Source organism: Papaver somniferum, chromosome 2, assembly GCF_003573695.1.
Source record: "Papaver somniferum cultivar HN1 chromosome 2, ASM357369v1, whole genome shotgun sequence".
NCBI classification, from domain to species: Eukaryota; Viridiplantae; Streptophyta; class Magnoliopsida; order Ranunculales; family Papaveraceae; genus Papaver; species Papaver somniferum.
Window position 1 is genome coordinate 154,387,963 of NC_039359.1, and position 27,512 is coordinate 154,415,474.

Consider the following 27,512-nt stretch of genomic DNA (forward strand, 5'->3'; position numbering starts at 1 on the left):
TTGAAGCTAGCTTGATCTCCGATTTTTGGCTAATCATATTCTAATAAGTTGATCTTGATCTCGACAATTTAGGCTGTGAATTACACATAATGAGTTTTGCAGCTTACTGTTGCTACTATTGCTGCGGAAGAGATTTCTCGCAGTGTATCCCGTTTTGGGATTTTCAGTGCAACATAGTACTTTGAATGTAGTATAAAACTTGGCAGATTGACTTTGGGATCTGCTCTTTTAGATTTCAGGATTTAATTGAAAGCCTGCAGTTAGTCACTTCTTATCACTAAATACTCTGCACCAAAACATTGTCCCAAAAAATGTTATTTAGAGCTGTTTGATGTTTATAGGATGTTAAGTCTTAGGATGTTTATAGCCCCACCAGGGAAATGTTTATAGGATGTTAAGACTTTTAGATGTGCTGAACTTATAAATATAGTTGTACATACTTTCTGTTGCATGTAGTTGGTGGAAAGGTGTTTAAATGAAAGTAAGCGATTATCACAAATCAAAATATAGTAGTACACTTAATAATTATATTAGCTTATGCCCAAGGTATGGCCTTTGTTTCCATGATGACAAAAGCTATCAGACGGACGTACGACGTTTAATATAGACCCGATCCGAAGGTCGGGAAGCTCCGGATGGAGTAGTCATTACACGGCTGAAAAGGACTCTCGGACATGACTCGAGTATTTACCATAAAAGGGTCTCCGGATGGAGTTTCTGCTTGGACAACTGAAAAAGCTTGTGGTATTTTTAAGCGGGAAAGCGTGGGTCAACAAAATATTGGGTGAGTGTAGTCCCATAAAACCATGGGAACATTATCTATATACCTCTACTATGAGGCCCCTTGCAAATATACCCTTTTGGACTTTAAAAATACCCCTAAGCTTAATACATTACTAAAATACCCTCTTTTATATAGTGTATATACAAAAGGGGCTAACCATTATTCAACAACAAAAAAAAAAACTACCTCTACTACCCGCCACCACTGTCCACTGCCAAACACCACCACCACTGTCCACCGCCGCCAACCACCACCGACGAAGACCACCACCAACCACCATCACTGTCGCCAACCACCACTGACCACCACCGCTAACTACCAACCACCACCACCGCTAACCACCACAACTGTCCACCACCACCAACCACCGCCGACGCTAACCAACACCACCAATGTCCACCACCACCGCCACCAATCACACCGCCGCCGTAAATAACCGCCACCAACCATCGCCACTAACCACCACCGCCTTCAACCACCACCACCGCCGTCAGCCACCGCCACCGACGACCACCACTACCATGTGGAGTCAACTATAAGAAATTGTGTCTATATCGGAGGCAACTAGCTCAAGTTGTCTCCAATAAATAGTGTCCATATCGGAGGCAACTAGCTTAAGTTGTCTCCAAAAGTGGAGGCAACTAGCTCAAGTTGTTTCCAATAAAATAGTTTACAAGAATAAGTTGCAAAACAAAATGGAGCCAACTAACTCAAGTTGTCTCCGAATCTGAGGCAACTAGCTCAAGTTGTCTTCAAAAGTGAAAGCAACTAGCGAAAGTTGTCTTCATATATGGAGGCAACTATCACAAGTTGTCTCCAAAAAATAAAAATTGTACACAAAAAAGTGAACCTAGTGTGAGTCGGACACACATCTTCTGACATATAGTCAGTTGTGCTACCATTGCACCATTGATTCATGCATAAACACAAGGTAACATGCATATAAAAAGCTACCTGGTTTGGCAACAAAAAAAAACTCACATATACTAGCTGAGCATCTATCAGTAATCTCAACTTAACAAACGGTATGCAAACCCAGCTCTATTGGCCAAGCTTCAGCTGCAGCATCAAACTGTTCTGCACTTCACTTCAACTCCCATTTGTTCACTGCTTCACCAACTGCAACCTTGTTCCACAAACTTATAGATCAACTCCAACAACAGCTGCAATTTTGCGTTTGCAGCATCACTAAAAATGCAATTCCTGCACTTGCATCTTTACCAGTACCAGTCACTGCAATTCCAGCTCATTCACTCATTCCCTGCTTCAAAAACCATCTGCATCTTACAAACCACTTCTTGACCTGGCCATTGCATCACCAATTTCAGTTCAGGTCTGGTTTCAGTCTCATCAGCTCTTGTAAAGCAACACCACCTCCTACTACAACAACATCAACCACCATCTCATACAACACCACATGACACAACATAGCTCAGCTTCTTCCATGTAAAAAATCATATCAAAATCACATTCAATAGACAGATAAATGGTAACACTGACCAAACACGTCGATAAATTGCTAACTATTTTCTTAAAAAAATGAAGGCAACTAGTTCAAGTTGCTTCCAAATCCGGAAGCAACTAGCTCAAGTTGCTTCCAAATCCGGAAGCAACTAGCTCAAGTTGCTTCCAAATCCGGAACCAACTAGCTCAAGTTGCCTCGATTTACACGACCTATCATAGAGAACGCCACATACGGAGAGCAAAACCAATACAACCTTGGAATAGAGAACATAACAGTTGTATGCTCCATCCATCTATTACACACACCACTCGAACACATATATATATATATATCAATTGCTTTAATTTTCTATTTGACTGTTCAATTCATTATTTTATTAACCAATCCAATATTATTATTTGATTGTTTTTTTGTACCATGTGACATCAATTGTGAGTTGAGAGCAAAGGTGCAAGTAAAAGCAGAAAATAACAAATACCTGTACACCATGTATGCATGATATATTGTTAGAGTACTCCAGAAGCATCTCTCATGCTCATATTCACATTGTTCCGCATGGTTCTTCGTCCAATTCCAGCAGATCCCTTTGTCATCGTAGCTACAAACTCACCATAATCGATCCTACTATCTTGATACATAAACAACATTTAACGAAAATGAAGGTTCGCCTAAAATGATATATGAACAATTAAAAATTTCAATGATTTTCAATACATACATTATCCTGATCAACTTCTTTAATGATAGAAGAACGTCAGTCATGTTATGCTCTACACAAGCTTGCTGGAGTTCGTCAACTGTAATATAACCACCAACGTCTTTGTTAAAGTACGTAAATACTGCAAACCAATCTCAACAACCACAACTATATCCAAATCATCAAAACATCTCCATCATAAGCCATCTCCTAAGTTTCCAAAAGACAATCACCAATTTCCACACCAACACTGTAAATACATCCCTGCATCCTCAAACACAGCTCATATCTTAGCTCTAATTGTTGTTGTCTATAATATCAACTCTAATTCTTGTTGTTTGCAATAGAAACTCTCATCCATGCAGTTCCATCCCTAGCAACTTCTGCTTCCATTTCCATGTTGCACAACAACAATCAATTAGGTAACTCCATCTCAGATACCACCAACATCTTCAAATTTCTTCTTGAATCAATCACAAATAAACACCAAGCCAACTCAAAGTTGATCAGTAACTTTCAATTGCTTCATTAGAGAGCTTCAATTTCTTCATTTTATGTAACTCAAATACCTAATTCCCGATTCTTCTCAACAGACCCCTGATTCTTCTTTGCTTTCTCTAATTATAGTATCTATAATCGAAATCAACAAGTACCCATGACTGATGTATCTTTTTCGACACTGAATTCTCATCAAACTCCAAATTCAAACTTCCAATTATTCATTCAAAATCGAATCTCGATCTTAAAAGTTAAATGAAACCAAAAATCAATCTCTATCACTCTGAATCTGATATTGAAATCGTTTATTATCGGAAATTTAGTTTAGAATGAGATCCATACCAGAAATCAAAACCTAAATTGGGATCTCACCCGAATCTTCAACGAAGAAGAAGAAGATGGACCGCTTCTCCTGATGATTTTTATATTCGAATTTCGGGATTTGATTCACATAAAGAGAGAATTGTTGATGGATCTGGTGATAGACTTGGTGGATTTTGAGGTGGTGGTGGAATTGGAGGTGGATCGATGGGTTTGTTGTTGGTGGTGGTGATTGCCGGAGAGAAGGAGAAGAGAGATAGTGATAACTCTCTGAGATGATGTCGATGGCGATGGTGTTGGTGGCGTTGGTTGTGGTGGCGACGGAGATGGAGATGGTGCTGGCGAGGGAGATGCAGATGAGAAATGAAGAAGAGGCCGAAGTGTAAGAGGTAAAGGTTAAAGTTGGGATTATGCAAATCATTTTCTGTTCATAATTATGCCACTAGGGGTATATGTAAAGACTCATAAGGGTACTTGTGCAGAATCCATGGACAGTAGGGGAATATATAACATCCCCACTAAAACCATCTTTCTCTTTCTTTCACTGCTATCCTTCTTCTCATCTCTCGCAGAAATCCTAGAGTTTTGCTTCTCTGTTTTTCTTTTCGTGATTTTCTTTCTGTTAATGTAGGTTATAATAATAGACTGATATAGTTGCAGTTGAATCGGAAAGACGATTGAATTAATTATAAGGACAATATTGATGGAGTAACTAATCTCAACATCATCGATTTACACAAGAAGAATCAGATTGAAGTCTCTTATACTAAAATCCCATGTTCTATGGTAACTTGCCAAGGTATACCCTGATCTCTATGCAGTGATTTTGTATTTGTTTGGTTTGTATCTTAGCGTAGAATCTGGTGATCAATTTTGGACAAACCCTAAAATTGTTTTTTTTAGTTTATGTATGAATGTTTGATTTTTTTTTTGATTTTGTAGTCGTAGAGAAAGTAATTGTAGGCTGATTTTCTTAGTGTTTAAAAATAAATTTGGGTTTTCAGAGAACAATTAGCTTCTCACAGTTATTTTCAAAATCTTAAACTTTGTGAATTATTGTTCATGAGAACTCCTATTGCTCTTATGTAGATGTTTTAACCAAAGATTACAACTTTGATCTGAAGTTTTATCTAAGAATGTTGAGCAATAGTGGGATGAAAAGTATGGTACTTCCTTGCATTATTTCAAGATCAAATATATGCAAGTTTTGTGTCTGCTTTTAACTCTCTAGATGTTGCATAGGTGGTTGTTGCTGGTGCTAACTCTGTTCAAATTATCGGGGTAATGGTATTACAATTCCATCTCAGTACCATCTTAGGACCGAAGTAGGGTAAAAGAAGTTAAACACGAACTCTGATACCAGTGCAGAAAATATTCTGAATAACTGTATACGGACAACTGTTCACCCCAAGTATCTTTCCGAATGATTGGTAAGTCATTCTAGCTATGCGTTACTGAACAGGTAAATAGGAAATTTGTTTCCAATGGTTATATGCTAATATTTTTATCAACACAATGTACTCTTTATATGGATTTGCATCTTTCGTTTCTTAAGCAATTTATAGGTCCATGACCGAATCAGACTATATCCATCTGCGTCTGTGTTTTTCAAATTATGTTATAAGCTTACTATATCTTTATATCTAAATAGTGTAAATGTAAAAGAGTAATAATTTTCTACAATTCTGTAACCCTTCACTGTTTTCCATTAGCTTTGGTTCTTATTATGCAGTTGCTATCTTTTGATATTCGTGGCAGTTCAGTTAGTCATCTTCATCATGAAGTCTGTACAATTTTCCAAGGTTTATATTTTAGAAGCATTATATGACATGGAGAAGTTTTTTATTGGAACACATTTATGTTCTAGCCTATATGCCACCTTCTCCCAGTAACACTCAAGGTTGAGATCCTTTACTGGGATCCACCACTGACTTGCACTAATTATGCTTGCTCAGAACCCCTTTTATATTTAGATGTTTGATTAATGTCTCTTGCATTTCAGGTCATTGCTAACAACTTGGTTGAGCTAGCTGGGGAAGGGAGTAATAGCTGTAGTTAGAGGTGATGGGTTGATTGCAGCTACAGAAAAAGTAGGTCAGGCCAACTATATTTTCCACGTGTCCGCCAGAAGAGAGTAGTAAAAATCGCCGGGGGTGCCGACTCGATGGCAACTGTGGAGAAAGTAGGTCAGGAAGAACAAGATGTGCCACATGTCCACTAGAGGAGCCACATGACTCTAGCTTCTATTTTGATACCAGTGAAGGGATATTTGTACACATGGATTTGTTCAATTACGAAAAAATGTTAATTTTATTGTTAACTGTTAGATTGTATGTTATTTATCATAATAAGCATGGGTCTTTCGGCTGAACTGGGTTGTTTTTCTCCTTCGATGCAGGCATTTCCGATAGAATGAACGGGAAGAGGATGTACATTCTTATTTTGATAGCTTATATCCAGGAAACACACTTGGATTTATGGAAGGTGCGGATTAAGTTTGTAGTTTCCTTGGCCTACACTTTTGCTCTCATTTTTCTTGAACTTCAAAATTCAAAATTGTGAGGTTCTCCACTTTGTGATATAGATTGAAGCTAGCTTGATCTCCGGTTTTTGGCTAATCATCTTCTAATCAGTTGATCTTGATCTCGACAATTTAGGCTGCGAATTATACATAACGAGTTTTGCAGCTTACTATTGCTACTATTGCTGCGGAAGAGATTTCTCGTAATGTATCACGTTTTGGGATTTTCAGTGCAACATATTACTTTTAATGTAGTATCAAACTTGGCAGCTTGACTTTGGGATCTTCTCTTTTAGATTTCAGGATTTAATTGAAAGCCTGCAGTTAGTAACTTCTTTTCACTAAGTACTCCGCACCAAAACATTGTCCCTAGAAATGTTATTTAGAGCTGTTTGATGTTTATAGGATGTTAAGTCCTAGGATGTTTATAGCCCCACCAGGGAAATGTTTATAGGATGTTAAGACTTTTAGATGTGCTGAACTTATAAATATAGTTGTACATACTTTCTGTTGCATGTAGTTAGTGGAAAGGTGTTTAAATGAAAGTAAGCGATTATCACAATCAGAAATATAGTAGTACACTTAATAATTATATAGGCTTATGCCCATGATTACTTAAGTATTTTTGCTGCAGGGAAATTTCGGGCACACCCAGTTACATTTACAGGCTTATAAAAATATAGTAATATTTTTGCTCGCATACAGTTACCCCTTGAAGCTGGACTGAGGTTTTATTCCAATTTTATACAGTTATATTGTTCCTTCGCTGCACTTTCTCTAATTCAGTCTTCTAGAAAGCCAGAGAACGTAGGCTCCTCCAACGTGTGGAGATATTATCGATAACAACTCGAATATAGTCATATCTATAGCATTTTCAGTTGGGTTTGTTGTTGTTGTCATCTAGCAAAATAGCAAAGGAAGACCAGGTCGCGTCTTTCCGTACTGTAACTGTGAAGGTTAAATCTTGAAAGTTGAAACATTCGCTTTTATTTTATTTTGTTTTGAATTTTTTATTGCGAAGTTTTCATAATTTTACATTAGTGTACCAAAACAGTGATGGTAAATTGAATAACAATAATTACACATCATGGAACCTTTAATAAACACGATAATCATTTTTTCTATTTCTAGATAAACATCTGCTAACTTGAAAGATTTTCAGTGCAACTTAGCAATGGGTTAGTAACATGTTTGAAGTTGAACTGTCTTCACTTCGGTATAGAAACCGGTTCTTATTGGATGAGGACAGGACAATTCCTATAAGTTGCTAGGTCTTGAGATTCACCGAAACCTTTTCCTAGTTTGATGTATGTTGTTTAGTTGAAACTTTGCTGGCCCTATGGATAAGATTTCACAATGTTCACAGTAAAAATCACTTCACTTTGATTACTTTCATTCGTTCAATCTGCAGTTGGTTTTTCAATAGTTAATTATACATATCTAGGTTTCAATTATCTTTTTTCCGGTCTGAATTGGATTTTATGATTTCCTTTCTTCATTTTTTGGATTTTGTAGGGGTTCAGATGAATTTTGGAGATACTTTAACACCGCCACTTTGACTATTTATGAAGTATTCTATTTCTGCATTCATGCCAACACCACCATTACGTCTCACAGACACTCCACGAAAGTTATTCCTGTTCTGGGGTACTTTACAGGTCAATTCTCTTACTCTCTCCCACTGTGTTTGTGTAGTATCCTATATGGACAGGCTATTAATATTAGCGACATAAAGGTATTGAGTTTGATAAGATGACTCCACTATTTGAATTGCTATTAGAAGGTCGATTAAAACAATGTCTTTCCTTAATTGGATGTATTTGATCAACCCATGAGGGGGAAGTGATGGAATCCTTAACTTAGCTGGTGTTTACATCTTACTTTTCGGATGCAAGACTTTTAAAGTTTTTTTACCAATTTTGGGCATGTATGATCAATGTTATATATTGATGCTCGAAGTATCCATATAACATCTAGAAGTAGCCAGTGTCATAATTTGAGATTCACAAAATCTGCTTCGGGATTGAAAATATATTCAGCAAAGCTGAGAGTAGCTCATGTGCAACTAAGATTAATAATTTGATGTTCAATGTGATCCACTAACCATTTTAAAGGCGAGTTAATTAGTTTCATACACTCGATACATTGATAACATTGGTTCATATAATAGCATTTTGTTGTCCATGGGTCTGTATGGTATGAAATACATGGTAGGATTATATATTTATTTCCAAATTTGTCAGACTGACTGAGATTGGCTCTATTTTTTGTTAGAAAAATGTGTACCATTTTGTTTTTCCTGTTTTTCATGAAAGTTACGAGTTAGGATTTTCAATTTAGGTAGGAATTTGTTGAGAATCAATCAGTACTAAAGTGAAGCGTGTTTGATCAGATTCTAAGTTTCGCCTATACCTAAATATTTTGACTTTTTTTCCTTCCACTAATTATAGGATCAAACTATTTTGTGATTAAGGTACTGTGGCACTGCTTATGTTTGCAATGTCTAAGCATGTTGCTATGAAAGACTGTTCTTTACTAATTTATTTTCTCTAAATATCTGAGGGTTTATCTTGCATACAAGTTGAAGTTCACTACAGGAGTATAGATTGGCGAGTTTCAAAGTATGACTTTGATGACTTGCTCCTGTTGAGAGAATATATTGCACTTTATGTGTTTGGGTGCTCGAGGAGGAATGGCACTTCTTGCAGTAGTATATTAAATTACGTGATCACATTTCAAAGATGGGTACTAAATTACAGGTTGTTTTAGCACATTTTCGTCCCAGGCCAGACTTACATCCAACTGTTTTATCTCCCGACATCGAGGTTTTAGGTTTCGTTCCAGGAGATACAAAACATTGTTCTGCTTGGTACTGTTGTTTCTGACAACCCTGCTAATCCAAAGGTATGAGATTAATCTTTCACATTTTACACTCGATGTTGAGAAGTTTTGCATTATGGTCGACTTTAGACTATTCAGATGTAACAAAGATTGGTATATAACGTAAAGGTCTCCCCTAAGTGTTATTCTTTAGAGTTTACTAGAAAATTCGGCAGCTTCCAGGCCCAATGACTGGTGGTCAGATAGGAAATCAGGCTGTAGCTTTCTTCAAATCTCAGTATTCATATTATACTTGATTAATTCACCTAAACCCCTTTGAACAACACTAGGCCTGGTGATTTAGAAGTGGTGTTGTATTTTATATATTTTTTATGGTTTAATTGTGGATGTTTTTTGTGGTTGTTTCTTCATTGGATCAGAAGAAGGAGAAAGTAATGGCGTTGATTAAAAAAATATCGGAATCTTAAACGACAAATCAACACCTTTTAAGATGTAAACGTCATACTTGGATGTTATTATCTACTCAATCTGTCTATATTTTTGTCATGTTCAGAAAAAATGGGTTGCAAATGACAAGCTTCAATTTTTGAGCGAAGGAGCAGCAGCCAAAGAACACGGTTGAATGATGTCATCGCGGCATGTTCCCTGTTGAAAAGCTTGAGGTTACTTTCCTTAATGCCAATATCAATGTCCATACTATGTTTGATTGCAGATCCATTAAGTGCCCATATTACAAAATAAAACATCAGACCCAAAAAGTGTATCTCCATGTCCGAGTGACTGATGTATTGGGAATGACATAAGATATATATATCCTAACTCAGTTCAGTTATGTTTCCATTCGCCACCTCACTAGCATATATAATCTCAGAAACGATGTGAACATTGGAGATGGATTTTAGAGAGGTTTCATGTAATATATGGCAGTCCTTAATTATCTGCATACTCATATTATAATTTTGGATTCATTTATACTTAAAAGGAAGGGTAGTCGTGTTTTCTGGAAAGAGTTTGATATATACATATATTCGCTGGAACAGGTTCTGGCTGCTACATGGACACCAGGGGAAATAATAAGGAAGTGATACTATGGAGCCTTTGATGTCGTGAGACAGTTCACCTGGATTTTTGAGGTAAGTATACTTAAGGGTTTAACGTTAAAATGATCAATATATGCAGACAATTAGAGTACACGTCTGTATACATAGTTGCCTACTGTCGTTAAGTGCTATGAAATTGTTGGGGCATAATTAACATATTAGTATGATATAAAATGCATGGTGGGGCTGTCTTGCTTTATTTGCTTTAAGTCACGCCAAGGATGCGTAAGGACTTTTGAATTTACATTTATAGCAGTTATACAACATATAATCCTATTTTAAATTTTATTGTTGTTGTTGACGATATAGATATTTCAGGTGCATTTATAATATCATGGAATGTGGATTTTATCTTGGTTTCGGATGTTGCTTCAATCTTTAGTCAAATGCGTCCGTCTGAATATCTCTTTGAAGAAACTATTAGGAATTCTTGATGCAAAGGAAGCCGGCAAACATGTGTGTAGAATGATATATTTTCTTGCTTTCGGAGAATCATACATTTAAGATAGAGTGCATTTAGAGTAGAATGTCCATGAACAATGGGATCAGAATATTTTGGACCTAACTATTTATAGTTTTGGATTAATAAATGACTAGGTTAGCTATTTTAAACTATCAACTCAGAATAGTATGCATTAATTCTAAATTAAGACCAGTGAGCAACTTATTTTTTATATGCTGATATAGTTTGTAGGGCACTAGCGTTTCATTTTTGTATATTTCTTAAGGATGCCTTTTTCCTATCTAAAAATCTCCTTATCATATGATGCATGCTTTTTGAATGCAGTAGGCACTCAATGATCATTCTTCAAGCTAAGGCTGAAAAGCTGGCAAGATAAGCTTCAGATGAGGGTTTTTTAATAAATATTTGGTAATGTGGATTGATGACTTCAACACTACAATGTAGAACTCGGATTTGTTATCAGCGTACATGAAGCATTGTGTGAGGTACAATCTCTTCTTGAAATCACCTCATGTTATTAATTTTTTTAAACAAACAGATCCAATTGTAGTTGCTATCTTATCTCAAATGGTAGAGCACATGGTTATTACCATGCAGTTGCGGGTTCGACTCCCACAGATGGCATAGTTATTTGAATAAGCCAAAACCCAAAACCTTTTATGCTTTCGATACCAGTGTATAGGTATCTATGGGCAGAAAATATATCATATTGTAAGGCTCTGAAGCTCCTTTATGTCAAACTCTAGGACCCAATATTATTTTTCATTTGGCCAGATTTAACATCTGTTGCAACCTCTGCACAAGGAAAAGAGTGCTATGTGATTTCTCATCAAGTTTGTTTTAGCCAAATCAGTGCTTACTCTCTTCTGTTAATAAGTTTATTAAACTTTGATGGTATGAACTTTAAGATGGACTGCTTAAAAGGATATTCAGATAACTCCTTAACTCCTTCCAGGTACTTATATTTTCAGCCATGACATTGGAACTTTGATGAAACTTCGATAATGAACCAGAAGCGCCACATATCACCATTGTCAGGTTAGTTTTTTTTTTTCTTTATCGACTTCAATTAGTTTACACATTTTATTTTATTATTTTTGTTTTTGTCTCTTTTATTCTCTTTATTTAGTAAATATGAAGTGTTTGTCTTGGAACACTAATATTGGGTACGATTTAAAATGGTTGCATGATGTAGATGTCATTCTCATGATCTGTTTATTCATTGTGAAAAACATTGTTAAGGAATGTGTAATTTTCAAATTTGCACTTGATTTACCTGATGTGTTTTTTTATAATCGTTGTTTGGTTGCTTCTACTTATTATTCTAATTTTCCAAAATATATCAGTGCCATGGGTATACTTCATGTGGCATGTGGACTACATGAGATCACCTTTTACTTGGTGCAATAGGGATTTCTCTACTAATAGGATAAATAGATGGCATTACGGAGAGGTGGGTATCCAAAACCTCTGAGAGTCAAATCGTAAATGAAAATATGAGAATGAACAATCAAAAGGTTAGATGTTAAGTGTCCCTCAATAATTGGAGTAAGAGATTCCAACTTCTGTTAGTAATTCACAAAATCAACTTAAATTCAGGATCTAACCATCCATTCAAAATAACCTATCCTATCTTAAAATCAGAATTCGCCTAATGTAACAATCAGCTTCTGAGCAATTACTTCGTCTTATTTTTAAACATGGTTTGTTGCTTTTGTCTCTTCTTCATCAAGGAGGAAAGTCTCCTCGCCTTCTTGCGAAATCATTCTCATGCATATAAATATTATATTTTAACAAGTGGGCCAAAGATTTAATTATTACGTTTCTACCTGCGATATTTTCAACAAACAAAATAGTAGGAAACACGGCCTATACTTTTTCAGGCGACCTAGATCGTTACTGATTTCTTCAAAAGGTTGTCAGGACAAGGATTTTAAAGATCTGGAAATCAAGAAATTGAAAGACAAAGGAAGTGTATGCGTTGGAACTACACCTAATGGCTGAAAAGGTAAGAAATACCATATGTGGATACATATCTCTTGAATTATATAGGGTATTTAAAGATTAGGCTCAAATATGTTTATTGCAAATCGAAGAAAACCCATATGCGTGCAAAGGTACCAAAAGACCCGATAAAAATATTGAAGACCCAGTTGGTGGAAGGGAACGTATATTCCATTGAAAGGTTTAACCTCTGCCTCAAATGAAAATTTTATAATTGTTGACTACAAACAGGTTTAGATTTAACAGGTTCCCAAAGTGAAGCTACTAGAAAATAGCGAATCAAACCTTCCTGAACACAAATTTAATCTCATAGATTCTAAAAGCGCATCAAAAAAAGTGAATAACACACCATTCTCTCTTCCTAAAAACCGAACTACCTTTTAATCTAATCGATTTCAAGTAATACTATGGTTACATTAAATGGTCAAAAAGGATCTGGAAAAGTTTAGAAAAGAGAGATAGTCATTGAAGATACAAAGTAAGTAACTTTGTTTTAAAAGTTATATTACGTTAGATCGAGGTAATGAAAAGGACTATGGGTAATTAACTTTTTCCCCATGTAAATTACGAACTAGGACTCCTTAATCAATTAATGATTAATCTTATATTGTTGTTAAAACAAGGGAATTGATATGAAGGTAAAACAATTGGGGTAATGGTGCATCTTAGTAGAAAAAGGTGTCATATATGAGCACACAGATACTCTGATTATTGTTATTATTATTGGAACATTGTAAGCGAGTTTCGAGGTTAGTGATCCATTTCTAATTAACACATCATGTGCTGACATTAACATTTATTAATTCATCTGATGTACAATTACACCTTCCAATAAGTACACTTGCATTGGCTACGACCACTGCATCTAGAGTATTGATTAATCTGGATATATATATCAAAGTCAATGAATTCAGGAAAAAATAAGTATGCATAATAGAAAATACCCGTGTAAATTAAAACATCAGGACGACAAAATTTATCAATTCATCATGATATTAAATAATCAAAAATAATAAGTACTAATTTACATATGAATTAATAATTTATCAATTTAACCGAATGTTCTTACATACTTCTCAAAAAATCAGTTAATGAATTGAAATATGGAAATAAGGTGGATGTTGAATACCTTTCGAACTATCTCTGAGAAAACACAATTTCACATTTGTTGATTGACGACGAAAATGATGATATCGAAGCTAAAGATGGGAGTGTACTTATAAATCCACATTCAAAAGACTCTAATCAAAAAAAAAAAAAAAAAAAAAATCTCTTCGAATATTAAGAAAATATCAAGATAAAATTCAATGTGACATAAATTTTGAAAAAAACCAAGTCATGGTTCAATTATTCACTACCAAATTAACATAAATATAGAACTCATTTATACAAATTCGAGATTTATTAATTTATATATCACAAGGGATCTATAGTAGCTAATTATTAATTTAGCATGTTGTCCCCTATTCAGGACCGCAAAAAAGTTATTTTATCGTGATTAATAATTTATCATGTATTATTTTATATTGGTTAAACTGTATATGACTTTTATTACGTACTAAAACTGCAAAATTAATTTATGCAGGCTTAAATCAGGAGACAACGGAATCAAAATGAATGGCTCGGCACAACAGGATGACCCCAACGAGAATAAAAAAATAAGTACAGGAAGCAACTGACATGATACAATATATTGAGAATGCGGTAAGTTTGTATTTGGTTGATTTTGTTTACGTTGTAGTTAAATATATCTAAATGTGTGCCTCGAATAAATGGCAGGGTAAAACATTCACCTGCGAGGTGACTATACTGGGCTTGGTTGAGAACATAAAGTGGTACATATGGCATGCAACAGATGTAGTAAAAAGGTTTTGTACGACGAAGATGAAGAACCGTGGTATATCAAGTGCAAGAACAAATTTGAAGTGAATATAGCATGGTCAGAATGGACAATTTTTTTTTAAATAAATGGATGGAAAATACATCAAGACTTACTAACGACTTAGAATACACACATGTACAAATTGAATTTGGTTGTAATAGATAACAAAGATACTGCAGTATTCACGGTAAAAAATAGAAAACTTGGATGAGGTGCACTGCGAAGGAACATGTAGATTACCTGGAACAATGCAATGAGGTAACGACATATTAGTATAGAAAATCAACTTGATAGAGATACTGTGAACGCATGCTTACCATATCATTTATTTCCAAATGCAGATTAACAAGGAAAAAAAGGCACACGGGTGGTTCTACCGAATCAAGGACCGCGCCTCTGTTTTTAAATTGGTAACCCAGGAGTATAATATAAATAACCAATCTGAAAATTATACGGTCCAAAAAATATTCATGCCAGAAGGAGAATTAGGGGATTCATATGCTAACACAAAATACCAGGTTGCTTTACAAGCAATTTATACTAAAGCACCTTTTTGTCTTTCAAATATGAATCAATGTTTATATGTACAACTATGTTTCTCTATAGGATCCAGGTGGCGAAAGGAATGTTACGCATATTACCAAAGATAAAGTCTAGGAGACATCTAAGAGGGGTAGGAAACGTGAATTAAGTAACGTCAAGGAAACAAAGCGGCCAAAACACACTAGCCAAAAAGACTTGGCACAAGCTGAAAAGAAAGTAGACTCATATGATGAAGATTAGGCGGCCAATCATTTTTTGAAAACTAATCTGAATAATTAATGGATTGATTTAGCTATAAATATTAAAAAAAAAAGGATTCTTTGAAGGTTCGATTACTCTTTTCAGTACTAGATTCTCTATAAAGGCTCAATTACATTGTTTTAGATTTTTTTTCCTTAAGTTAGAATGTTTTGGGCTATTTTTCTGTGAATTTATTCTGCATACTCAACCGATTGTGAATCTATTTTTTTTAAGGATTATTGATGTTCTTCTTTGGAAACCGGAAGTGCAATATTTATAATAGCGATGCTTATGGAAAATCAAGCAATTTTTTTTGGTTTTTCGGGCGTTTCTTACTATAGATTACTGGGCAAATTAGTTTCTTAAAAATTTAGCTTAGGACAATATTATAATTTTTACCATAGTGTGTTTGACGGCAGCTTAGACTACACCGTGGTAGAGTTTTTTGCTTAACAACTATCATACGTTGGTTCAAGCGTGATTCCAACACTTCGTTTGGATACTCCATCTTATATCAAATTAATATATATAAGGCACGGTAGTAAAGTTAATATCTCCAAGTGTTAGTGAACTTGGGATGCAGCAAGGTATTCATCTCTGACTAATTGTTCATCATATGGTTTGTGAAGTTTGTTCAATTTCCATGAGTAAGATCAACTTACACGGTCAATACTTCCAATAAGAAATTGGACTTACTTAGGTAGAAAATCAATTTTTACAACAACCGGGTATAGTTTCTCAATTAAGAAGCTTGGATATTTAGAAATGTAATAGAAGATAGATGGTCGCATTAACCTAAATTCAAGCATGAACATATGGAGAATCAACAATGGAATAGAAAATAGATGGTTGCACTGACAGTACCTATCACATATCTGTAATACTATTTTATTTTATTTTAAGTTCCAACACTTCCAGGACACAAAAATTACATACTAAAAGTAAGGAGCTAATCAACAAGCAACACAACTAGATCAATCTATAGTTTTTCTTTTACCACAAGATATAGTCTAATTCCAGCTAAATTTGTTGATTAAGACAGTATTAATATTGATCTCAAGAGGGGTAACATAAACTTGGTTTTGATGAATAACCGTTCCAGGAATTTATCAAGTAATTATTTACTGCGAAATTGTTAAATTTCGATGATTAAAATCAAGTTATAGGGATAACACTTCCTGATGCAAAACTGGCTTACTTAGGTGAAAAAAAAACATTCAAAATATAATACATGTACGTAAAAAAATGTATTTACGGGTTTGTTGGGTTGGTTGCTAAATATTAACGTTTAAGACCAACCGGACATACTAAATCGAAAATACCTAAAAATACAACAACATATTAAACAATCTAGAAAGTTTCTTAAAATTAGACAATTTTTAAAATTATTTAGAATTCTATATATACTCAAGCATTCAAATCACTGGTAGGCATAAAAAATAGGCTATATACACCGATGGAATAATAAGGTTTAATGTTACATAAACCCGGAAAATAACAGAGTTTTGATATTACAACAGATGAAATTTGAGAACAATAAAAGATACTATATGATTTTGGATAACAATAGAAAGAGAAAAATATCTCTCACACAAGATAGTTCAAACATCAGATCAAAATGGTTCAATAGATGAAGAACATATCGTTATTAATCACCCAATGTACGCACGGAACGGAAAAACAAGCCCTACATACGACGTCCTTATTTTCCTTAATACAAAACCGATGGATTCTGATGAAAAATATGAATTGGAACGGCATATACATGGAGAACATCATTAGTACGAGATCACATTTTTGAAGTAACATCCGACTGAATTTTATGAATCTAAAAATATTTGATTAAAGATCATTACAACGGGATCATATATATGTACAACGAAAAGAGAAGATAAAAACACAAGCTAAAAAGTTTTAGACAATATAAAAAATTAGAACGAACTGGAATGGCATCAAGTTTAGTAGTCCTACACCCTGTTACATGTCCTATGTGTAGTCTCACCTTAGCTTGACCAAATTAGGCTATCACATGCTAAGTAAATCACATTTGTTTAGTCAAAAAGACTACCATAATGTACTTTCGGAGTAAAGCACCATCAATTTAATTTTTCATGGAGTTGACTTCATTTGAACACTTCTCTTCTATATCATTCTCTAAGTAGATTTAAATATGTTTTTAGAGAAAAGTTGCCCTCTCATCGTTATCACCATTACGTACTGAGCTAAACTACCTTATAGTTGCCAACATGGATACATCTCTTCTTTAATTTTTATATTTCGATCTTCAGTATCGAAGATTGGTTTAAAACTAATAAAGGATAAATATTGATAAAGTTAGATATTCATTACTTGGATATATTAATCAGTTGTAGTTCTTTTTAAAGTATTGTTATGTGATACCTAGTATTATTATAAGAACTTAGTATAATAACTTAACTTAGTATCATGCGTTTGATACCGAGAAGGAAATGGCAGATTAGCACTAAAAAATTAGTTATTCGAAGATGATGAGTCCCTATCCGATTAGTAGGACAAAAAATAAAGCATTTGAAAATGCTACCGTGGATGTTAGAGTTAGAAAATATAACATCCGTCATTTATTTAGATGAACCGGATGTGGATGACACCAAATCCGTCATAACAAATCTGCAGTAAATTGACTATTTCATTCAACAAATTCAAACATTAGTACATCAAATTCTCTATCGTTGTCTTCAGTAAATTAGGCCGTTCCAAAGTGGAGCCTTTTCAGGGCATAATTTAATGAGCAATGCTTTAAGATCTCCAACTTCTCTTTTATCTTCTGCAGTGACTCCACCCCTCCAGAATGGGGAATTTGCTAGATACGCATCAAGAAAATAATCAATCAAACTCAAAAAGTAAACAGCAAAGATTGAGAAGTGAGAGAAAAGGTTAGAAAATAAATACCTTTGATAACCAGAGAACGTAAGCTGCAGCAAGAACTGCCTGTGTGTGTCAGTCTTCAAAGTCGTCATCCCTGATTGTCAAGCATGACTGGAGTAGTTGGATCTCATCAGCCATAAAATTATGTATCACATCTTTTATGTTGAAATCATCTCCGTGAAGGTCGGCACCATCTCGAGCAGCAATACCAAAATGCTGTACCCAACACTGAGAGAGGAACCTGCGATAACCCCATAGAGCCTGAGAAACAGGTGAGAAATAATCGTGTTAGAAAAGACATTCTTTGAATTTTCATGATGCGTCTCCTATTGTAAGGCTAGACATTCAAGTCGATGATGAGGACTAAATGAAAATGTTCGAGGTCATAAATCATAATATCAACCTCTCTACCTACATATCGCTTTATGAGCATTTTATCCCAGTCTAACTCCTCCTGTCAGACCACAAAACAAAGGAAAGACAATATGAGTTCAAGCATGCTTCACAAATACAAGCACAGTTGCCGAATACTAGACATGGAGGAAAAAGCATTGATTGTCCAAGTCTGGCTAGCTGTATAATTAATAAATGTTTGGTAATCTCGGTGCTGAAAGGGAAAGAAACAAACCTTCCATACTCGACAAAGTTCCGGGTAGGAATTCATGGATACATCTTGACCATGCTTTGAGATGCTCGACTCTAACAACTTAAGCAATAGTTGCTGCAGTAAGGACGAATAATAAGTCGTTTACCAGAGGAAAAATGTACAAACATTTAAAACTATTTCAATTCATGCAACTGATATGAATTACAAATTTGAGAGTCTGGCTTCGACCTAGTCAAGAAAACAATAGCAAACACATACAGTAGAATTAAGAAGAAATGGGAACTCACTACGCGATAGTGGAAACAGCAATTGTCAGCAACGTGCAACTCGGCCCATTTTTTTGATTTCATCAATTCTTCTAGCACCTGAAAAAAAGACATTTCATCAACTAACAAAAGCTTTTCCAAACTAAATTATCAAGGAAACAGAATGTAGAAAGAGTGAGTTTCATCAGGAACAAACACAAGCAACATGCGTCGGAGGCGGGCAACAAAAGGTAACAGATAAAATAGGGAAATAAAAGCATTCTCTGGGAGTTGTAAACTAATGACTAGACTAGCCCTGATATCAGTTTCAGTTATAATTTCACATTAGCTGGGTAGTACATGGCTTAAGTATGCCACTTCAATAGTCATAAAATCTGACCTGACTCCTTGTCAAGTAAGAAACGAGCCAGCAACGGTGATACCACGCACGATAATTCATTTTTGATTTCTGCATAGGAAGTAAAAAAGATAAAGCGGAAGGCTTCAACAACAATAGTTTTTTACTGCAATTTCATGCGAAACTAGGACAATCACTGGTGACCAACAGCATGAAAAACAAATGCTAGGAAGGTTACATGAAACGTTATTAAAATGAAGAGTTAATAAACCGTCATCATCTAATTATATCTAGTTCTGAACTAAAAACTAACCTCTGCTAGTTTCTCCACAAGCTCAGATTCCTTATAAACTATCTTCTCCATGTTTGGATGTGTCCCTGCAATGGTCTTCACTACCCAGCGCCTGTTAAAAACTAAATTTAGTACTAATCGATGATCAGACTATTTCAGAGTGATTAAGTCGAATAATTCTACTTCTTTTATGAATGAGTTCAACAGTGATAACTTAATAACAGAAGTGAAACATATAATTACAGACACCAGTAAAAGGTTTCCACTTGAAGAAGGTTTTACTTCTCTTGTTAACCTTCACTCATGAGTTGTTAAATATTCATTATTACCTATGGCTCCAAGCATTTTCACTTTTTGGAGCATAAGAGAGAATCAGGGATGAAAACAGAAGTTCGTCCATCGACGGTGATGATTGTTGCTTCTTGGAAATGACAAGCTTCCTGCATAACAGACACGATACAACTATTCAATTCAAACGAACTTATGAAATCTGATCTTGGCAATCCTAAAAAGAAAAAATCGACTGTCCAAACATAGTCTATAAACATATTAAGAGAAATAATCAACTAAACCTTGAATTCCAAGCAGTGGCAGAGTCACAGCTTAGCAGCAAAAGAGCCTTGCTATGCATCATTACTTCATTTTCAAGGAAGTCTGCTGAAAACTGAGAGCTATCTGCTGCAGTTTCATCCATTGATTTACCCCTATTTGTGGGTAAGTTAGTTAGCATCTTATATTGCGTAGCTGCAGCCTCAAAAGCATGTTTAGCAGCAGCATACAAGGGAAAGAGCACTTCAGTTGAAATGGCCAACTTGTGATCTCTATTCCAGAAAATGGAGTTGCCGCTGGACATCTCATTCTCTGAATTCTGCGCATTATTAGCAGATCCATATGTCTCTTCATTTAGCGCTGCAAATTGGGATGGATGTAAAAACCCTACTTCATCACTGATGTAAAACAAACATATTATGATGGGTAACAAAAAAATCTCTGAGAAATTCCAAAAATACGACTAAACATTAAATTCAACATTCTTACAAACGGAGTACAATCAACATTCTTGCAAACGGATTAAAATGAGTGAAATTCATGACAAGGAAAAACAAGTTGAATATGTTATAAGTGGAAAAAATAATTCACTTTTGCTGAACATCATACATGGTCTTCATATCAATTGCCACATCTAGACTAGAAATAATTGGTTAATGTTGTATAACTGGATACAAGTAACTTAATAGGCTGATACTCTTGTGGTGCCAACAAGCGATGCCCGTCAGTCATAAAACACTGTTCCCAAAAAAGAAGTAACTACAATTTCACTACAACTTTTCTTCCAAATTAGGTCAAACTTACATTGGCAGCCACCATGGCAGTGGTTACTAGCTTATTATTGTACTTTCAAAATTCAAGGGATTGAAAACGTTTGCAGCATGTAATTCATGGCGAAGAAGACAAATTTATTGCTGCATAGGCAAGAATATAATGTGGCATTATCAATAGGCCTAATTTAGAGGTGATTGTCTTACTTTAAGAAAAATCAGAGGAATTACTGATCAAGCTATAACCTATTTATCCAACATAATCAACGAATAATCAAATATTGAACTTACATTAAAGGATCACTCTGAAGTATAACTTCCAATTGCTTCAAAATATTGAAAGAATTTCCTTCAAAGGTCAAATCTTTCAACTTCTCTTGAAATTTAGTTTCTTCCATTCCGATGAATCAAAAGCTTCTTGAAACAATCAGGATTAGATTGCGGAAGATTTGAAAGGATTTCAATGTAATTAGGGGTCTAGAGATTCTGACATTAGGAACATCTAAGGATTTTGAAGAGTCTTGCGAGATTGAGAAACAGAGTTTAGGGATGGTGAGAGAGGGAGTCTAGAGGAGAGATTTTGATGGAATTCTGGAAGACTAGACGAGTGCTTGCAACATGAGGGGTTGAGGAAATGCCCTGATCAAAATGCCACACCCCTGCAAATCTAGTAACCAAATGACTTAAATCAATTTCTTCATTCCATGCCAATACAGAATATCAAGGACAAAACACTTGTAGCTTTATTGTTTAATTTTTGAATGAATTAAAATAAACTTAAAGAGAAACTCGTTGTGGCATCATCATTCAACAGGTTCAATTTACTCAAGAAACTAGTCCATGTCTCTATTTAATTACTTGAAATTGATGAAGTAGACGAAATTCACATTAGCAAATTCATACCATGAGCATCATTTACATTTTCAAATGAGGACTTTTCAACATTCACAGATTTCAAAGTGAAATAATTATACTAACAACTTAGATAAACCTTAAACCCCCAATAGATAACTAACTTTTTAACTAAAGATGTTTCCATAACAAAATCAATAACTAAGAAGACGAACACATGATATAGGGCTAAAAGGACCAAAAAATCAGAGACTTACTGAGAATTTTAAGATAAACCCATGAAAGAGGAAATAATCCGAACACTACCACCACAACAAGTATAGAATGAACGAAGAATCTCAATGAAATCCAGGATAACTACACTGGACCTAATAATGTTGAATACGAGATAAGGTCAAATAACAACAGTAACCTCAAAATATCAAAATACCTGCTAGTTCATTTTTATCATACTGAAAATTCCATAATTCTAACGGAATTTGATAACCTAAAATGCCCCTATGTATTCATTCATAAACAACGAGTTGATCTTCTTATATTCCAATACAACACAACCTCTATTATGCAATTCAAATAGTACGTACTGAGAAGGATTACAAATCAAAAATTTCTCCAAATTTAAACAAAAGTCACTACTCTAGAAATGACACATTTAATTTAAAAAGATACAAACAATAAATCCACACACAAATTTTTATTTCATAGAGATCAATGGAGCCAGAGGACCGTTGCCACGGTGGTGGGCCGACGAAGAAACAAAAAGGAAGAAAGGGAACACTTTAGCCAAGGTGCATGTGTGTTGCTAAAATATGTCTATTTTGTCCATAAGAAACTCATAATGTTTCAAAACCTGCCTTTATCCTAACTTCTAACGACAAACAACTGACCTGGTCCTATCCTGCCTATCAAAATAACAAAATAACCAACTGTAACAATGGGAGATTGTGTCACTCTCAAACATTAAGCTTCTTAGAGAGAGACTAAGAGGATATTGAAAAATAAACTTGGAGCTTAACTTTATATCTATGTAAAAGCACTTGCCATATTTCACAAGTTTGAGAACCCAACAGCAATAGGTATACTCGTTGATGATTAAATAACTTGTGGGGGCTGAAAGGATCATCCAAAAGTTTGCAGAATCTATCACTAATTTGAATTGGGTCAATATGTTAAACTTTGAATCACGGCGCATGGTGCGTGAGTTATTACCTACAGAAACAAAGAGAAGTGAAGAACACTAACCGAGTACTATGAGAGTACTCTGTGGTATCTGACAAGTTTGAGAACTTAACAGCAATAGGTATACTTAGTGACCAAATGTGCAACATCACGTTACAATAAACTGACACCTATAACAGTATTCCTACTACATTGACCATTTTGAGACAGAAAAAACTTATTCAACACAGATATTTGTTTTTCCACTACTTTACTCTTAAAAGCATCAGCACAGACCACTACACTCCTTCGTGGATAACTCATCAGGCTAAGACCAGCTACCTAGCCAGTACTGCTGCCAAAAAATACAGAAAAGTGGGCCAAACTAACAAAATATTTCATAGTACCTGCATATCCTCCCCTCAAAAGCAAAAGTTTTTGTAGTAATAGGTTAATTTAACATTAGACTGAGAAAGTATTGTGATCAATAAAATATATGTAATCATCTCACTTACCTGTAGTTAATGCCAGAAATCAACATACTCTATTAAGTGCATTGGTGTTGTTTAAGGTTGTAAGGTACACAGCTTCTACCGTCGCACGTTTAATTAAGATATATCACATGTGAAATTCCTATACTAAGTGAACACATCTTCGTACGCCACAACTTGAACCAGTGTATCGACACTCGAAGTTAAAACCAAGAAGAAATATAAGTGCAGAACACTAACTGAGTACCGTGAAAACGAAAACTCTGTTGGGAATTTCCTCGAACAGCTCAGAGGCAGCACCTTCAATCTGCTTGGACCCTGCGAACAACACAATAGTCAAGTTTCAGTTTTGGAGATTGAATTTCAAAGCTTACTTTTAGTAAGAATAAAAAATTTAACTGCTTCATTAATTGTTTTCACCTGTTGCTTTTGCTCTGTACGATATGAACGAATGGGTTTCACACCTATTCAAAGCTTAAGTTTAATAAGCAGCTAGAAAGCAATTCAATCGAACGGCTGAAATAACTAAACTTTTCATCCTACGTGCCACGCGAGATTTGTCCGGTATTAGTTTTTTAATCATCTGTGACACGTAAAACGTTTATGAAATTGACAAGTGTATGGGCCAAGAAAGTCCATGTCATTTAAAACCTAGAAATTAGGTGAACATAGAAATGTATAAAAAGAGTTACAAAAATTTCAGATTAAAACCAACTTATAACAGACAGATACAGGAAATACAAGCTTGTTTGGTTTTCTCCAGAAGAAGAAGAGAGAAAAATGAAGGTGGAAGAGATGAAGATGTTAAGTAATAGTGTTGAAGTATCAGCTATGAATTTCTCATATGAAGGTCAAATTCCAATATTTGCCAATTTCAGTCTTAAGATTACTCCTGGTTCTCGTTGTCTTCTTGTCGGTGCCAACGGATCTGGTAATTTACCCGACTATCTCATTGTTATTACCTATTTGCCCAATTATCGGTGTATGCATTTGTGGGTTAACATGGCTTGATGATAATTGCAGGGAAAACTACATTGTTGAAGATATTAGGGGGTAAACATATGGTTGGAGGAAAAGATGTGGTTAGGGTTTTAAACAGCTCTGCATTTCATGACACTCAGCTTGTATGTAGTGGTAACTTATCTTACCTTGGAGGCTCTTGGAGTAAAACAATAGGATGTGCTGTGAGTTATTTCTGTTTTCTTTGTTTCCATTATCTTGATTATTTTACAATTCCATTTATTCTACTTCTCATTTCTTTGTTACTCACTTCGCCCAATTAAGGTGTAATTGCAAATTATTAGGAAGTTATTGTTTGTTAACGTAGTCTTTTAGGAAATGCATACCATTTAAGGACGAGCAATATTAACACAACCTGAGTCCCAGTTAGATCAATTATACTCGTCAATTCTTTTTGGCTACGGGTTACTGTTAAACCCCGTAACATTTTTCTTAACAAATACATGCTTTATAAATATTTTGGGTTGAGATATTTGGCTTATTTTCAGGGGGAGATCCCACTCCAAGGAGATTTTTCTGCCGAGCACATGATATTTGGAGGTATGTGCATTTACATGAAATTAGTATTGTCAGGTGCAATGGTGTAAGAGAAAACTGAATGTTGCCAGTTTATGGTGTTGTTTGGTGATTCGGTACATATTCAAACTCAATATCGAGCTAGTCTTTGGTTAAGTTTTATATGTGTTAACGGGTTAGTGCTGTGGACACTTTGAACTATTCTAAATGGTTGGTACTTCGTACTTGCGCTTGATTGTCCATCGTGAGAGTGTTTATCCAACCCGTATTTTTGTAGACAGATATTTACTTGACCGGGATCCAGTGAAGGCATAAATTTGTGTCACTTAGTTCTGTCCTCTTATTTGTCATTTTTCCTTCTTCTTTCTTTTGGACTTTGCAGTCGAAGGCGTTGACCTGGTTAGAAGAGAGAAGTTAATAGATCTGCTTGACATCGATCTGCAGTGGAGAATGCATAAAGTATCAGATGGGCAACGGCGTCGAGTTCAAATTTGTATGGGTCTTCTCCATCCGTTCCAGGTAGATCTTCTGCAATCCTATTCATGTGTCTCTGAGATGATTACACCTTAGTGTCCATGTGTATATGTATTACCCTACGCTACGCACTTAAATAAACATACGTTTTCCTGGCTTGTGAGGAATTGTTGGCCTTTCTCTGAAACGCACTAGGATTCAAAAGATTTGGCCTATTACTTATCTCACTCTCGTAGCGAAATTAAAAAAGAGAAAAGAAAACGTGGCTCACTCTTGCTTAAGATTGCAATGGGCTAAAGAGAAAGCTAAAGAGGGTATGAAGATCATAAATCTCTCAATCAGGCATATGTAAAAAGGAGGGAAGAAATTTCATCTTTGTTTTCTTTTTTATTCGTAAAGGCCCAAACTAGTGACACAAAGGACGAGTACCTCCTTTGGGGTGAGTCATCATTAATAAAATTCTGGAGTAGCTAGGACACTAATCTTGTGAATGGAATGTTTACAGTGTCTGTAAACTTACAATAGACGTTAGCTTCTCTCTCAATGTTTTTTGTATTCCAAGAATGACCTTAAGGCTCTGAGGAGGATTTTCATTGTGTGAGCATATGTGGAGATTTAGTGAATTTTGTTTGCCCTTGCGCAGTAGTCTCTCAAAGATTTAATGAAGCATTTGTGAATGAACATGCATTCAATGGGACGACTTGTTTTTCCTTACACATTTGTGTGTGTAACCATGTGTATATAGGAACATGTGAAAATTGAACTTAAATGGAATCTAATTACGCCGACCATGGCCTTCAAACAGGTACTGTTGCTAGATGAAGTTACTGTTGATCTAGATGTTGTTGCAAGGTTGGATCTACTTGACTTTTTCAAGGAAGAGTGTGAAGAGGTAAGGAACCTTCTTCTAATTGTACTTCCAGAGCCAAAATTGTGTTAATCTAGTGGATGCCTCGTGTAACCCACCTATCTCCATCATGTTACAGAGAGGAGCAACGATTGTGTATGCAACACATATTTTTGATGGATTAGAGACATGGGCAACAGATTTGGCATACATTCAGGACGGAGAGTTGAGGAAATCAGAGAAGCTTTCTGACCTTCAAGAACTGGAAACTGCAACCAATTTGCTTTCCGTGGTTGAATCTTGGCTTCGCGCTGAAACCAAGCGCGAAAGCAAGAAATTAGTTGCTCCTGTTTCCAGTATTAGGAAGGCCTCTCCTTTCGATAACTCTCCTTTCAGATCGTCAAGGCACATGGCTTACTACCGCTAATCTCTTCTTTATTACCCCTACAGTCAACTCCGTTGAGCCTAGATCGAGATTGTTCTATTCGTTCTGGCGGAATTTCACACTGCAAGGTTGCAGTATCAATAAGCTCAAACTATCTGGCATGTAGAGTTCAAATAAACATATCGTTGTTGAAGTAAACCATCAAGTTATCAACTTGATTACTATCTTTCTAGGCATTACTTTGTGTAGATGTAGTTTGCCAGAAGATTTGGGTGAACATGGTCATAAGTAGTTACTACAAGAATGTGTTTGAGCTGATATTTTACTCATTTATACAGTGTTATATTGTAAAAGTAATTGTGATTTGTCTGTTAAACATTAATATCATCATAAAAGGTGAGCAATCATTATGTTTTTCAATAAAAATGCAAGTTTAAATTACTGATTGAAATAGAAAGGAAATTATTCGTCAGAACTTAATAAATATAGAATTTGGAGAGTTTGGTTAGTATTGCCTTTCTTGAACCAGAGGTTATACTAGGTCTAACTCTTAGACTTTATGTTGGTTTAGCAACAAGTCACTCTTAGACTTTACGTTGGTTTAGAACAAGTCAGGCCAAGCTTGAGCTAATTTGCATTTAGTTCTAATTTAAGGTGGATTAAAGGATTAGAGTTAAATCAAGGA

At 35.2% G+C, this 27,512-nt stretch overlaps 2 protein-coding genes and 2 long non-coding RNA genes across 24 annotated transcripts; 2 read left to right on the forward strand and 2 right to left on the reverse strand.

Annotated features, from left to right (window-relative positions):
- Nucleotides 1-1,660: 1,660 nt before the first annotated feature.
- On the reverse strand, nt 1,661-4,196 carry LOC113349501. Of its 4 annotated transcripts, none has more exons than XR_003360211.1 (3): nt 2,968-4,196; nt 2,728-2,873; nt 1,661-2,223 (listed from the first exon to the last, which is right to left on the reverse strand). It is a non-coding gene; the product is annotated as an uncharacterized LOC113349501 (long non-coding RNA). The 4 variants fall into 4 exon arrangements; XR_003360213.1 differs by having other exon boundaries at nt 2,728-2,877; XR_003360212.1 differs by having other exon boundaries at nt 1,661-2,220; nt 2,728-4,196.
- Nucleotides 4,013-14,362, forward strand: LOC113349500. Of its 13 annotated transcripts, none has more exons than XR_003360200.1 (9): nt 4,429-4,564; nt 5,008-5,195; nt 5,768-9,190; nt 9,681-9,789; nt 10,168-10,260; nt 11,015-11,175; nt 11,646-11,728; nt 12,606-12,698; nt 14,291-14,362. It is a non-coding gene; the product is annotated as an uncharacterized LOC113349500 (long non-coding RNA). The 13 variants fall into 13 exon arrangements; XR_003360201.1 differs by having other exon boundaries at nt 12,614-12,698; XR_003360199.1 differs by having other exon boundaries at nt 14,280-14,353.
- A 3,571-nt stretch (nt 14,363-17,933) lies between these two features.
- Nucleotides 17,934-24,599, reverse strand: LOC113349503 (protein prenyltransferase alpha subunit repeat-containing protein 1-like). Of its 6 annotated transcripts, XM_026593471.1 has the most exons (13): nt 24,548-24,599; nt 24,006-24,168; nt 23,833-23,903; nt 21,376-21,743; nt 20,338-20,712; nt 20,095-20,205; nt 19,787-19,877; nt 19,516-19,584; nt 19,158-19,235; nt 18,892-18,984; nt 18,667-18,717; nt 18,288-18,524; nt 17,934-18,198 (listed from the first exon to the last, which is right to left on the reverse strand). In XM_026593471.1, exons 4-12 carry the CDS (start codon nt 21,480-21,482, stop codon nt 18,336-18,338), a joined length of 1,164 nt encoding a protein of 387 aa, XP_026449256.1. In that variant the 5' UTR covers nt 21,483-21,743; nt 23,833-23,903; nt 24,006-24,168; nt 24,548-24,599; the 3' UTR covers nt 17,934-18,198; nt 18,288-18,335. The 6 variants fall into 6 exon arrangements, 4 of the variants coding, with proteins under 4 accessions (XP_026449256.1, XP_026449257.1, XP_026449258.1 ...); XM_026593472.1 differs by lacking the exons at nt 23,833-23,903; nt 24,006-24,168; nt 24,548-24,599 and adding an exon at nt 23,610-23,817; XM_026593473.1 differs by lacking the exons at nt 23,833-23,903; nt 24,006-24,168; nt 24,548-24,599 and adding an exon at nt 21,119-21,228 and having other exon boundaries at nt 21,376-21,503.
- LOC113349504 (ABC transporter I family member 19-like) lies at nt 24,290-27,272 on the forward strand. Its single transcript, XM_026593475.1, has 6 exons — nt 24,290-24,516; nt 24,609-24,769; nt 25,094-25,145; nt 25,504-25,640; nt 26,401-26,487; nt 26,582-27,272. Exons 1-6 carry the CDS (start codon nt 24,366-24,368, stop codon nt 26,867-26,869), a joined length of 876 nt encoding a protein of 291 aa, XP_026449260.1. The 5' UTR covers nt 24,290-24,365; the 3' UTR covers nt 26,870-27,272.
- The last annotated feature ends 240 nt before the right edge of the window (nt 27,273-27,512 follow it).